The sequence below is a fragment of the Sciurus vulgaris genome (genome assembly GCF_902686455.1).
Source record: "Sciurus vulgaris genome assembly, chromosome: 2".
Classification (NCBI taxonomy): Eukaryota; Metazoa; Chordata; class Mammalia; order Rodentia; family Sciuridae; genus Sciurus; species Sciurus vulgaris.
In genome coordinates, this window is record NC_136462.1 from 23,362,144 (window position 1) to 23,376,398 (window position 14,255).

General features: G+C 38.1%; 1 protein-coding gene across 4 annotated transcripts in view; it reads left to right on the top strand.

Moving 5' to 3' along the window:
* The window catches only part of STON2 (stonin 2), a 138,756-nt gene that overhangs the window by 47,910 nt on the left and 76,591 nt on the right, over window positions 1-14,255 (top strand). For all 4 annotated transcript variants that reach the window (XM_079128053.1, XM_079128056.1, XM_079128055.1 and 1 more), the window contains exon 4: window positions 5,376-5,573. In XM_079128053.1, the coding sequence (XP_078984179.1) occupies window positions 5,376-5,573 (198 nt within the window). The remainder of the gene's footprint in view (window positions 1-5,375; window positions 5,574-14,255) is intronic.

Sequence of the window (14,255 nt, forward strand, 5' to 3'; positions counted from 1 at the left end):
GGCCTGGTGAGGGTTTTGGCTTTTATTACTGCTAAAGTGGAAGCCATTGGAAGGTTTTCAGCAATGCATTCATGATCCAACTTCAGTTTGTTTTTTACAATACTAGGAATTAAACCCAAGGACACTACTGCTGAGTTCCATCCCCAGCCCTGACTTTTTTTTTTTTTTTTTTTTTTTTAAAGAAAGGGCCTCCTCTCTAAGTTGACCAGGCTGGACTCAAACTGAGTAGTTGGGATTATGGGCATGAACCACTTTGCCCTGCCCAACTTCAGTTGAACGTTATTGAAACTGTGTTCCTTGCTGTAGTATGGTGTTTGAAAGTGGCATGGTTGAGAATAGGCTGTGAGGAAAACAGATGTACAAGGAAAGTCAGGTAGGAGGCCAGTGCACTGATCCAGGCAAGGGAAGATGGTGGCTTGGTCCAGGTTGGTAGCTTGGAGATTGACATGATTTGGATTGCAGATAAATTTTGAAAGTAGAAGTAACAGAATTTGTTATGTATCAAAGATGAGAAGAATTGATGACACAGTGGTTTCAGTTTGATCACTGAAAGGATAAAAGGACTGGTTTGGCAGGGATAACAGTAAGTTTTGAACATGTGAAGTTAGATATCTTAATGGAGATTTCAAATAGACGAGGACCTTAGAGCTCTATCTGGAAATGATAGTTAAATCACCATTTAATCCATTTTGAACACTTCTTTTGTCCCAAGCGCTTTTTCAAAGTACTTTGTTAGTACTAACTTAATCCCCTAATGAAGTTTTTACTCTTAGCCCCGTTTTACAGATGAGAAAATGGAGGAACAGATGAATTAAGTAATTTGTCCCAGTTACAGGGCTGAATCCGTCCTATGAACTTGGCAATCTGGATTTAGGGCCTTTTTCTTTAGATTTTATAAGAAAGGAGCAGAGGCAGCTTTTGATCTTCCTTTCACTTTATTCTTTGCTGGGTGGATGTGGTTATAAAGCCTAGTGATGGCAGCAACCCTCTGCTGTCTGGCTCAGGCATCAAAGGTCTGGCCCCTGGGAGAAGAGCCAGATCCAGGCTCAATAAGTATGCTTTCTCTCATTTCAACTAAGCTTGTGGCCTGAGGACTTTCAACTAAGAACCTAAAGAAAATAACTCATCCAAGATTTTGAAGCTATCAAGAAAGTGTATTAGGACCAAATGACCAAATGAGAACAGTTTATGAGATACAGGAACTTTGCCTGTCCCAGTCACATTCTTCTTGGTTTCTCTTTCAGGGAAGCATTGGCATTTTATCTAACAAATGTAAAGAGCCAATGTGAAAATACAAATAATTAGAATGCCTTCCTTTCTGACTAATCAGTCTCTTTTGTGATTAAAATGTGATTTTAATCACTATTGAACAAATATGAAAAAATTTAAAATATATTTTAGATTATAAAGAACATCACCTAGTTTAATAAATAGGATGTTGTCACCGCACAGAAGCGTTCCAGGATCTCATCACTGTCTCCATCACACCCCTTCCCTCTCCCCTGTATCACTACCTTCCTGAGCTTCGTGATAATAACTACAGTGCTTTTTTTGACAGCTTACTACCTACCCATGCATCAAGAGTGATATAACTTAGTTTAGCCTAGTGTTGAACTTTGAATAAATGGAATAATACTATAATTATTATTTTGTGATTTACTCCTTTAACACATTTGTGCTCTTTGCCCATGTCATTACCTGTAGTTGTAATTCTTTTAGTTTTTATTGCTGTGTATCCTACTACATTAATAAATTAATCATATTCCATGATTAATTTATCCATGTCGTTCTTTTATTGATGGACATTTGGATTGTTTCCACTTATTGACAGTTAAGAATGTGCTTCTGTAAACATTTTTTTGTTTTTTCTGAGTATTCTTAATCTATATCCTGGTGAAACGTGCAAATGGTTCTTTCATTGAAAAAGTTAGGGGGGAACTGCTGTATCATTGTATTCGTCATCAAGTTAATCAAATTGTTTTCAAAAGTGATTCCTATTTATTCTCCTGATGGCTGTATCTGTGGCTCCACTTCCCTATGTTTGGGACTCTGATTTTTTTTTTTTTTTTTTTTTTTTTTTTTTTTCATTTTGTCAGGAGGAGAGAGAGAGTCCATTTTTATGGATTTCTTTTTAGCTACTATGCTTGAGATACCTTGGAATTTCAAATTTGACATGTAAAATCTTTTATAAATTCTGGAAAATTCTCAGACAGCTCTTTTTCAAATTTTGCCTCTCTCATTTTCTTTCTTGTAGGAGCTGAGATTAGATATCAATGACAGGAGGTCAGTCTGTACTCCATGTTTCTCTCTCTCTCATTTTCTCTTTTTAAAAATAATTTTTGGGCTGACGAGATAGCTCAGTCGGTAGAGTACTTACCTCACACGCACAAGGTCCTGGGTTCAATTCCCAGCCACCAAAAAAAATAATAATAATTTTCTATTATTCTTTTTTTTCTCTCTCATATTTTCATACTTAGTTTATGTTGTCTGTTCAATTTTGTGTTTATGGTAACACAATTTTTCTTCTCCAGAAATTCATTTAGTTCTTTTTCAATTCCACATGCTCCTTTCTCATATTCTTAATTTCTTGTTTCCTTAAACCTATTAAACATAGTTATATTTTCTGCTTAATAATTCTATTGTCTGAATTCTTTGCAAGTCTGATTCTGATTCTGTTAGTTCCCTGCTTTCAACACCTTACTTGCATCTGTTCATAGCAACTTTATTTCATATGTATTTTGTGATTTATCATTTATTTTTATCATGTGTACATCCACTTAGGGACATTCTATCTGAGAAGACTGGTTTGAAGATATCTTCCTCCAGAAAGGATTAATATATGCTTTTCCTGGGTAGTAACCTGAGGCTACTACTAACCTGGAAATATTTCAGCTAAAGTCCCAGACTGGAGGATTTTCAGGCCACACAAAATGCAAAACCTTTGTGGACCCAAACCCTTCACAGACAGTTTTCTTTGCTATCTCCAGCAGGAAAGTACAGGTTATTCCTAATTTACTCATTCTGTCTATTGGGAATTCTCATTTATGCATCACATCATCTGTTAGATTTTCCATCCTGTGTTGGCTCTGGGTTCTTTCTCCTTTATCTTTTTCACATGAAACTTAAAATACTCATACTCGGGGATCTCTGGTTTCTTTACAATCCTCAGTGTGGGTATGAATATCAGGTAATACATTTTGCTTTTATTTCTGCTTCCACCTTTCACTTGGCCTCTTGTTAATTCTTTCTTGCTAGCCCTGTGATATGTTTTAAATAATATTATTGCATTTTACATAATATTTAAAATTTCTCCTTGGGCATAGGGTTGTTTTATATATATATATATATTTTTTTTTTTTTTTTTTTTCTTTTTTTGGGTACTGGGGATTTAACCCAGGAGCATTGTACCACCACTGAGCTACCTCTCCAGCCCTTTTTATTTTTATCTTGAGATGAACTTTTGCTAAACTGCAGAGTCTGGCCTCAATCTTAAAATCCTCCTGTCTCAGCCTCCCAAATTGCTGAGATTACAGACATGTACCACTACCATTAATAGAGACTCTTATGGAATGATTTGTAGTACTGACGTGATCAACAAATATTGAGTGCCTGCATTATGTCAGGTTTGATTCTAGAAATGGGAGTATATAAGTGACTAAAATAGACAAAAATCCCTATTCCTAGTGAGTTCAATTCCTTTTTTTTTTTTAATTTTTGGGGGGTGGGTACTGAGGATTGAAATCAGGGGCATTCAACCCAGCCCTATTTTGTATTTTGTTTATAAACAGGGTCTCACTGAGTTGCTTAGTGCCTCGATAAGTTATTATGACTGGCTGTGAACTTGTGAGCCTCCTATCTCAGCCTCCCTAGCCTCTGGGATTACAGGTGTGCACCACCATGCTGGCACAGGAGCTTGAATTCTAATTTAGAAGACATGGATATGTGGCATGGATATCAGTTAGTAATGACATAAGGGAAAATAAAGCAGAGAAAGGGATCTTGTATCTTTGGAGGTAACAGCTCAGGAATAATTGCAGAGGAGGTGACATTTTTAAAGAAAAGAGGGTATGAGCTATGAATTCTCCTGAGGAAAGATATAAATGTTTTATAAATGCCTAAGAAAATAAGGAATACAAATTCTATATGTTATATCACAAGTATTGCTGTTTGTTCTTTTTTCTCTTAAATCTTCACTTTTTGTTTCTTAACCTAATTGTAGTTTTGGTTTTCTGGCCAGAAGAACTGACTACATCATTTTGGAGAGTTTCTTAAACTTTGACTTTCTTTCCCTCTATATAAAATAAGACTACTGCCTACCTCACAGAATTGATAGATGAAGCTACCTAATATTTGTAAAGTGCCTGACCTTTGAATGGGTACTCAATAAATGGTAGTTTCCTTCATGTGTATTCCTTCCCAGTCCACATTCTTTTTAGCACTTAATGGTAAATTTGTAGTGATTATTCTTCAGCAGTACCATGGAGAAAGCATGTGGTAGGCAGTTAACTGAAGACAAATTAAGAGAATTAGAAAGTCTGATGTAAAGAGAAAGAAAACACATAAAACACTTTCTTGGACTGGGAATGTAGCTCAGTTGGTAGAGTGCTTACCACACATACTTGAGACCATGAGTACAAACCCCAGCACTACACAAAAAACAAAACAACAACAACAAAAAAAAAACCCACTTTCTGGAATGGTTTTGAAAGGTTGATTTGGTGTTCTGGCTAAGGAGATAAAGCCAAGTCCTATGCATATTCCCCTTAAAGATATTTTTTGTTGTATCACATACAAGTCAGCAGGCCCAGCAACTCTCCATTTTAATATTTAACAGTCTGCAGAGTCTGCAGTTATTGTCAGACTCAAACCAAGCAGAGGCATATCATATGCATGTACAAATACGGTCTCATGTCTACTCTTATCCATTAACCCAAACTTGCTCTAATTTTCTGATGTCAATTGGTAAGGGTTCTTTTCAGATTATCGGTATGCTACTAAAAATAGAGTAAATGTAAAGTAAGGGTGAAACTGCAAGATTTGTGTAGTTTGGGCTTGGATGAAGCTAAAATCTAAATTTAGAAATTAGACCCTAAAGTAACTCAATCTCTTATGAGATTTTCTTTGATTCAGGAGTCCCGAGACATGAATTTTAGTGCTGCTTTTGATAGTCTCTCTTCATGGGGTTAAAGTCAGTCAGTTTTCCTTGTTTGTATCACAAGAAATTTTTCTTGTATTTTTTTTACCTTGGATGACTGTTGAGATTTCTTAGGATCTAAGTGACATCAAAACAAGACAAGCTAAAAACAAAAACAAAACAAGATAAACTAAGGACACCTATTCATCTTGTATCTTCTTGGCTTTTGGTCTGTTCTCAGCCCTCCCATTGACCATGCCCTGCTGGACATGTCCTTCCTTTGACTCCTTGAAGAGATGCCCTCTGACCTCCGAGAGCAGCTGGACAACCCATTCTGAAGACACCAGCAGTCCCAGTGTTGGCCCTTCATACACAGATCTGCAGCTCGTCAATGCTGAGGAGCAGACAAGTTGCAGAGCTTCTGGGGCTGACTCAACTGGTAAGCTAGAGCTCCAAGTACTTTGCAAATCACTTAACATTCCCAGGTCCTCTTTAAGATCCTCTTTAATCTCTACAACCAGCTTTGTTTGCAGAATGAGTTCAGGGATAGTCATCTAGTCAAAAAGCTAGCATCCAGAGTGGTTTGAAATTACACTAGGAAAACGTATAAACAAATTGATTGGTTGGCTGATTATTCATATTGGAAAACCATTTGACAGCATATCTCCATGTGTTATTTTCTTTCAACTTGGTACAAGCACCATTTCTGTCAATTTATTTTCTCCTTGGATTACTGAACTGTGTATAATATGCACAGGGCCGAATCTTTCATCCTACCACCCACGCATCTTGCTTCTTCAGCAACAGGAAGGTGAATTTAAGTGAAGAGAAGAAATGTTAAATGAAGCAGAACGAGAATCAGGACTCAGCCACTGTGTTTAAGGCTACACATCATTTTGCAGTTAAATGCTTATTCCGTTGTGCCTTAATTGGGCTCTATGCTGGTCTGTGATGTCCCATGGTCTCATTTATTAAACTTTCCAGTAGGCATAGGATAAATTGCTGACTGTCTTTGCACATGGAATATGGACCTGCAACAAGCATTGCATTATGCATTATGGGCGAGACTTGGGGTGGTATTGGAAAGATGTGTGTTCTTAGTTCTTGGTTATTTGGCCCAAAGGATTGTTTTCCTCTGAAAATGATGAAAAATTACTGCTAGTTTCTCTGTTTAAGAAATTATACAGTGTGTCAACAAGCTTTTTTTGTTTGCTTTTCAAAAATAGTTTTTAGGAGTTCTTCTCCAGATCATTTTTTTATATTTGCATAGCATTTGCCCTCCTGCTGTGTACTCTTGGGTTCTACAAATATAAAAAATGATCCTTCTTGTAGACTAAAGGGTTCAGACAGGATTTGTTTGGTATTTAGTAATATTGCAGAGTATCCTAGTTCATCACAGCTGCCTTCACAAACCACGGTTCTTTACAGCATTTTGTCTTCATGGATACTTCTTCAGTTCTCCTAAGTCTAACATGACTTATAAGAATTATAAGCCCACAGTCTCCTTTCTATTGTGGGGACCAACTCCTGGACTGGAAGGCACTGGCAGCAACTGAAACTGTCAGGAAGATGGGCTGAGTGTACCTTTTAATTCTTGTTGCTCTAGTTGCTCTTTTTGCCCTCAGCCTTCCTCAGGAAGCCTTGGAAAGGAAGCATACAGTGTACCTATTGGTTTAGAGTGTCTGACTCCAGAGTCAGACTCAGGTTCAAGACCTGGTTTTGCAGTGTACCAGCTGTGTGACACTGTTGTTCTCAGCTCCAGGTGGGAGTTTATGTAGAACAACTTACATGATGCCTGACACAGAATAAATGATATCAGGAATGTCACATCTTCCCTTTTCTGCTACAGGGTTCTTATTGCTTTGGAAAAGTGCAAAATGAAGCCCTCACTGAGGAAAAAAGTGAGGACCTCTAGGTTCAGTCTCTCTTTTTTCATTGGTCTCTGTACTTTCTCATTCGGTGAGATTTGCTTTAATTCTTGGAGGTTCAAACGATGAAAATCAGTGTCCTCACTTCAATCTGATGACCACCTCCTCCTCGTTATAATGGTGATGATGAAGATGATGGGGATCAAACCCAGGGCCTTGCATATGCTCAGCTGCTGAGCTATAACCCCAAACCTTGAATTGTACGTTATTAATCTGTCTTCAAAGTTTTAAATTATTTTTAGCATCTCCCTTTTCTAAAGTCACATTAAGTGTAACAGTTCACATCAAGAAAACCTCTTTCCGGGTCCTGTTGATTTGGTCAGGGTCCTGGCAGGAAGCATATGGTGCCCTCCAAAAGGTTATTTGGAGAGAACTTGGTGAAAAGATTGCTTATAGAGGAAGAAGAGTTGGAATCAAAGAAGAGCCAACCTGGGCTCTCCCTGGCTGCACAGTGTGTGAGCATAATGGCTGGGCAGATAGATGCTTTGTGCTTCATCTCTGTGTGGAAAGGCATTATAGTGCCCCAGGCGAGCCTGTTTCCCTTGACCTCTGTTGGTTGGTAGTGGGCTGCAGTGAGATGAGCTGCAGCTTCCTCCCTGTCATCTGTGCAAGAGTTCTTCAGGGATTTGGCATCCCCATAGGATAGTCTGATGCCCAACACTATTGTGGGGGAAAGATTCTGTGATGAACCTACATTTTGTTCTCATTTTCTCACCAAGGGATAATTAGAGGAGGAAGACAAACAAATCCCCTCACCTTGGTTAGATTAGAGTGTGGTGCAGAGCTCGAGTGGTATTGATGTTTGCTCTGGGGTTCTGCTCTACAGGGCAAACAAATGGCAAGAAAATAGGAATGGGCAAGGTCCTCGAAAACACTCGCTTCTCTCTCATCCGTCTTTGCTGTTCCCCTTGACCTACATGAGAAAGGCACACCCTGTCATCATAAGGCACAGTAGCTATGTAATGCCATTGGGTTTACATGGTTTTATAAGCAGTAAGAGGATCAAGGGAGTAAAAACAATCCTCTGTCTTTGAAGTCCATTCCAACCAGGGAAGAAAAAAAAACATATAAATATTTGTAATAGCACAAACTGCTGTTAAGTGCTGGACTTTGGTTTGAGTTTCATTTTACATACAAAATAAGTGTAGATTTAAGTGTGGGACCAGAATGTACAAATAAGTGCAAACTGAGGAGCATCAAGACTGAATGAAGCACATAGCAGATGTTTTAATGATTTTCTGTTGAATGGATACTTGAATGAATAGCAAGAGACTGCAGGTAACAAGAGTCATCTGAATCGCAGACATTTGTATCTCATTCAGATTTAAGAGTCTAGTATTCCCCAAAGTGTGTCCCATGAAGTAGCCCAAGAAAACCAGGATGTTGGGAGGCTGTGTGTTAGGTCATGCTGTGCCACCTATGTTGGAGATAACATACATTAGCTTATCAGGAACTTCAAAAAAGTCCTGAAAGGATTTTCATGAATTATGCATATAATTTGCTTATATATACATATGTGTGTATATACATATATAGTTTTATATATATATAAATACACATGCATGTATTTAGTTTACCATTTGGTCAGCTCTCAATGTACAAAAACCCAAACACATAAATTGGCAAATTATACTTGGAATTCCATGCCTTTGCTAAAGTGTTGGAACATCAGAAAACTCATAAATTTTTTTTTTTTTTTTTAAATGAGCATGTCTGGACTACTTAGCTTTATGAAGTTAGCCCCACTTTGTCACATGCAATGCCAAACCTCTTGGCCTTTAAATTTTTTTTTTTAATTGTAGATCCCACAGGCCCAAGACTACATTTTGCTAAACTTACTTTGTATGTCAACCCTCATGGATTTTAAAACAAATTTAGACCAGATGTTCTTGATTCATTTGCATTTAACTGATCATGGAATTCTGCCAGAGCAGTAGGATATCCCTAGAGATTTCAGACTTAAGCTTTCCTCAGATATAAGCATTTATATCAGGTAGAGAACTGTGGACTAACTCCCAGGTTTTGTGGTAATGATTTGTTAGCTGGTCAGGAACTTTCTCTTTTCATTATTTGTTCACCTATCCTGAGGCAGGGCTGCCCGCTTGGTCCTAATTCTGATGCAGCTGGTAGAGCTTCAACTAGAATCAGCAGCTAGAATCAGCAGCTCAGATTCACGGGTAAACAGTGCTTATCATGTGCACGATGGAATTACAGGGAGTTTCTGTTGTGCAGGCACGTCTGCATTTCTGATTTTTTTTTTTTAACCTTGAACATATTTTACTTGGAAAAAAAAGACAAATCAACTTTAAAATTCTCTCTAGCTGCAGATTTCTGAAATACTCATATTCTTCTTGAACAATATGGAAGAGCAGCATATTATATTTAAAAAACAAATTAGGGCTGGGGAGATAGCTCAGCTGGTAGAGTGCTTTCCTCGCAAGCCCAAGGCCCTGAGTTCGATTCCCAGTACCGCAAAAAAAAAAATTAAAAAAAAAAAATAAATAAATAAAAAACAAATTAGATCTTTCTCTTTCATGAACAAATACAAATTTTGGCCTCATTTCTTTTCCTGTATATTCTTTATACATAAGTTGTGCATTTGGAATTTTAATGAGTATTAAAAAACAAAAACACTAATGGTTTCTTGTTTTGAAAGTTTCTCCAGAGAGGTTCAGAAGTTCTTCAGAACACAAATGTTTATTGAGTTCCTACCTTATACCAGTCACTGAAAATGCAAAGAAGAGTGAGTTATGTGGTATTTTCCAATGAAGAATTGATTGCCTACAAACAGATTATTTGCCATTAAAAGGATTTTTAGCCAGGCATGATGGCACATGCCTATAATCCCAGTGGCTCAGGAGGCTAAAACAGGAGGATCGCAAGTTCAAAGCCAGCCTTAGCAACTTAGTGAGGCACTAAGCAACTCAGTGAGAGACCCTGTATCTAAATAAAATACAAACTAGGGCTGGGGATGTGGCTCAGTGGTCAGCTGCCTCTGATTTCAATCCCTGATTATCCCCAAAAAGGATTTTTATGTAAAGTTCTTATAATTACGTCCAATAATAGAGCATCTCTATGTACCAGGAATGTACTAAACACTTTATACATACATTATCTCATTTAATCTTCACAATTTGAAAATCACTTTTCACTTTATGGATACAGAAACAACAGCAAAGTCACATAACTAGAAAAGGTAGAGTTGGGATTCAGACCAAGTCTGTTTAGTTCACCCTGCTCTGTGCCAGGTGTGCTGTGGACAGCTGGTATCTGCAGATACAGGGAGTTGTGGGATGGAGTCATTACAGAGCCTTTCACAGGAAGCAGGAAGGTGCTGCTTCCTTGGCACTTCCCAGGAGCTACATTGCAAACTTCCCTCAAGTGTTTATTTCACTGGAGAACAAGTGTTTTTCCTTCGCTGAACTGAGGCTTTTTTGGAAGAAGGTCCCATGTTCATTTTATATCCCCAGCACACTGCCTGGCAGAGTGAAGTGACACAGTAGATCTTTGTGGGATAAATCAACTGTTCTGATATGGGGCTGGAGAGTGAGCCTTCATTCCCAAACCTATCCTCCAGTTACCTAGGCTTAGGTGTGTTTGCTCACTGAAAAGTAATTTCATGACTGGAAGAATGAAAAAAGAACAAGTAGGGGCTAATGTGTTTTCAGATGTTAGGCTGTAACCCAGAAATCCCCATTCATTTTGTTTTTCTTGATCTCGATTAAGAAGACTTTAAGCTTTGTTTTGCCTTAAAGGTTCGTGGATGTGGATATGTGTGGTGTGCAGTTGGAGAACTGCCGCCCAAGTCTGGATGACTCAGAGTCCCTGTCCTGTACGTCCCTTGACCAAGGTAGCTACATTTTACTTCCCTGTTTATTCACCTCAGAGAATGCAAAGAAAATGAGTTGGGGAAAGTTTGCCATGATATTAAAATTGTATCTTGTAGTTATTGGAACCACACGTGTGGAGGAAAATCAAGAAAGAGCTGTGGAGTTTAAGATGCTGTCTTCCAGACACATGGCCTAAGATGCATATTTTGGAACCCCTTAATAAAATCCTGTGGTCCCTAACCAGAGATTTTGTAAGTCCCTTTAGAATTGCTCATGCACTAATCTCAAAGAGGAGGTGACAACTGTAATGCCTGTTTGATGGCTTTTGTGGTGTTCTTCTTGATGCTGCAATCCTCCTTTATGGATGAAGACAACCATTGTTCAGAGTCATGCTAGTTAAGAAACAAAATAACGATGGACATCCAGCCTTGTCAACTTTGTGCCGCTCTGCCCCTCCTGGGGCTGAGCTCCCTGGAAGGACCTCTTCCCTGTCCCAGTCCTAGAGGACCACCTTTCAGATGCTGTGTCTTTCAGTTACAGGCAGGTGATCAAAACTAGATATTTGGAACCATCTAGAATCCAGAGGGGCCGTGAACTTGGATGATTGACATCTTCATTGTTTCTTACTCTAGGAAAGGTAGTGAAATGAGTAATTCCTTTGATTATGGATAGGGCAACACACCACAGTAGAATTATCAGTGCCTCCCATTTAGTCACCAATAGAAACCACAGATGTATCCATAACACATTTTAGTAGTGACAAGTATCTCAAAATATCTTTTATCATTGCTACTTGAAAATGATAGTAGTTATTGGCAATATTAGTATTCATAGTACTATTAACACACTAGTACTGTGTTAATAAAGAAGTATAGGTATAATTATATAAAAAATTTATGAAATTTTTTTTAATGTTGGATATGTATTTCAATATAAACAGCTTATTTTTAAGTCCAATGTCCTCATTCATGCACTCAATACACTGTCATGAAAAGGAGGCTATAGGCTTTATTAAGCTGACAAAGGGTCTGTGGCACAAAAATAGTTAAGAACCCCTGCTTTGGTAACCCCCTGATACTTTCACAATGTAGCACAGACTATGATTTTACACTAATTGATTCACTCGTGACACAGAAAGAGGGTCCGTGTGGGCCAACCATTTGTCTAGTACCTGACTGTGTAATGATGAACAAGATGGACATGACACCGGCCTTCAAACAGTTTATAGTCTTATGGAGGCCTGCATGTATCTGAGGGTAGATAAAGACAACTGGAGAATAGTAACAGGTTCTCTGATAGGGCAGGTTGAAGGAGTTACAGGGAAACAACAGAAGTAGCTGCCTCTAAACTGTGGAATGGGAAGGTTCTCTAGACAACTGAGTTCGAAACCAAGAACTTCCGAGTTTGAGAGAACGTTTGCAAAGGTCTTAAAGCCAGAGAAAGCATAGTGAATTCAAAGGACTGAAAATACCTTAATTTGGCTAAAAGTATGTTCAGTAACAGAGTGATGAGAGATCTGTCTGGCCAGCAGTCCCAGTCTTACCTTCTGTGATGATGGAGACGTTTTGTATTTGTGCTGTCCAGTACGGCAGCCATTAATGCATGTAGCTCAGGAGCACTTGAAATGTGACTAGTGGGAAGAATAAAATCTTAATTTTAATTAATTTAAATTTAAATAGCCACATGATAATAGTGGCTATGTACTATACAGTACAAGATCCCAGATTCTACATAGAGAGGATATATAGGGCCTTGTAGGCAAACTCATATTAAGCAGTTAGAAATGCTTCCTAAGAGCTGCACGCAGCCATTAAAGGCTTTAAGCCTAAGAATGAATGACATGGCCAGGTATAGAAAATAGTGCGGTTGGGGCAGGGAGAGAGACACTGAGAGAGTTCATGGCCTGGACCAGAGGTCTGGACTAGGTGAGAGAAAACTAGAAATAAATTCAAACCAAATAGAAAACTGAAAATAGATTCAAAACTATTTCAGATAAATAAATAAATAAATAGAATTCCAAGCCATTTTCCCTGTGATAGTTCAAATTTTCCATCTCTTGTCTCTATTCTTGCCCTTTACCCTGAATAGCTCCTTTTTTTTTTTTTTTTTCTTTTTTACCACATGACAAAGTCTTATTGATTGTTTAAAATTCAAAGTTGTTTTTTCACATGGTGTTTTTGTTTTTTTTTTTTCAGGGGGTGACTAGGAATTAATCTCAGGGGTAGTCGACCACTGACCACCTCCCCAGCCCTATTTTATGTTTTATTTAAAGACAAGGTCTCACTGAGTTGCTTAGTACTTCTCTTTTGCTGAGGCTGGCTTTGAATTCATGGTGTTTTTACTTTGTGCCAAATCTGGTTCTAGATACTGGGAATTCAACTGTAGGAAGTCCATAGCAGGTTCTCTCCTGAGTTTGGCTTCAGGTCACAAATCCTTTACCACCTTTTCTGCCTTGGGTACAAGGATTCTATGTGTGGACATCATCTCCCAACCAAACTCTTAGGTCTTCCAGGACAACAGTGATGTTATCAGTTTTGAATTGTTCCTTTCTGATTTCTAGCTCAATGCCTGGAACTAGGAGCTGTCTGGTGAATGTTTGTATAGCAGTAACTCCTTTGCTGCATTGTATTAGCTTTATACCATTTCCTTCCACCTAAGGGGAAAAAAAGAAAAACTTACTTCAAAATACTTGGGTTCCAAGTTCTTGAGTCTGGACAGAGAATCAAAATATAGAAATAGTTCTGGTCATAATTATCTGAAAATTTTATTTATTTTTGCAGTACTAGGGATTGACCCAGGGCCCCACACATGCTAGGCAAGTGCTTTACCACTGAACTACATCCTCAACCTTTTTTTTTTTTTTTTTTTTTTTTTTCTTAAATTTTGAGATAGGGTCTCCCTAAGTTGCCCAGGCTGGCTTTGAACTTGCCATCCTCCTGCCTTAGCCTCCTAAGTAGCATGGGATTATAGTATGTGCCGACCTGAATATTTTAAATGTGGGTAGCTTTTCAAATAGTCATCAAATTCATATGTGAATGATTGTATCTCCCACTTTAAGTGGCTTTCCAGATGAACGGTATAGCACTACTGATTTAAATAAGGTCAGTAAATGCTCACTAAAGCTCTTGGGCAAATCAGCACCCAGAAAATTCAAGTTTTAAAGATAATTATGTGCTATATTTATTTCAGATAATAAAATGTTAACAAACTCAGTAAAATAATCATGGACAGAAAATACTCAACCATGGTGACTGAAACATGTTATTACTTGATTAGCACCAAAGTCTCTGGAAATAGATGTCTTGTTTGATTTTAGGATCATAGTGATTGAGTGATTGTCTTCTTTTTTTTTTTTTTGGAGCG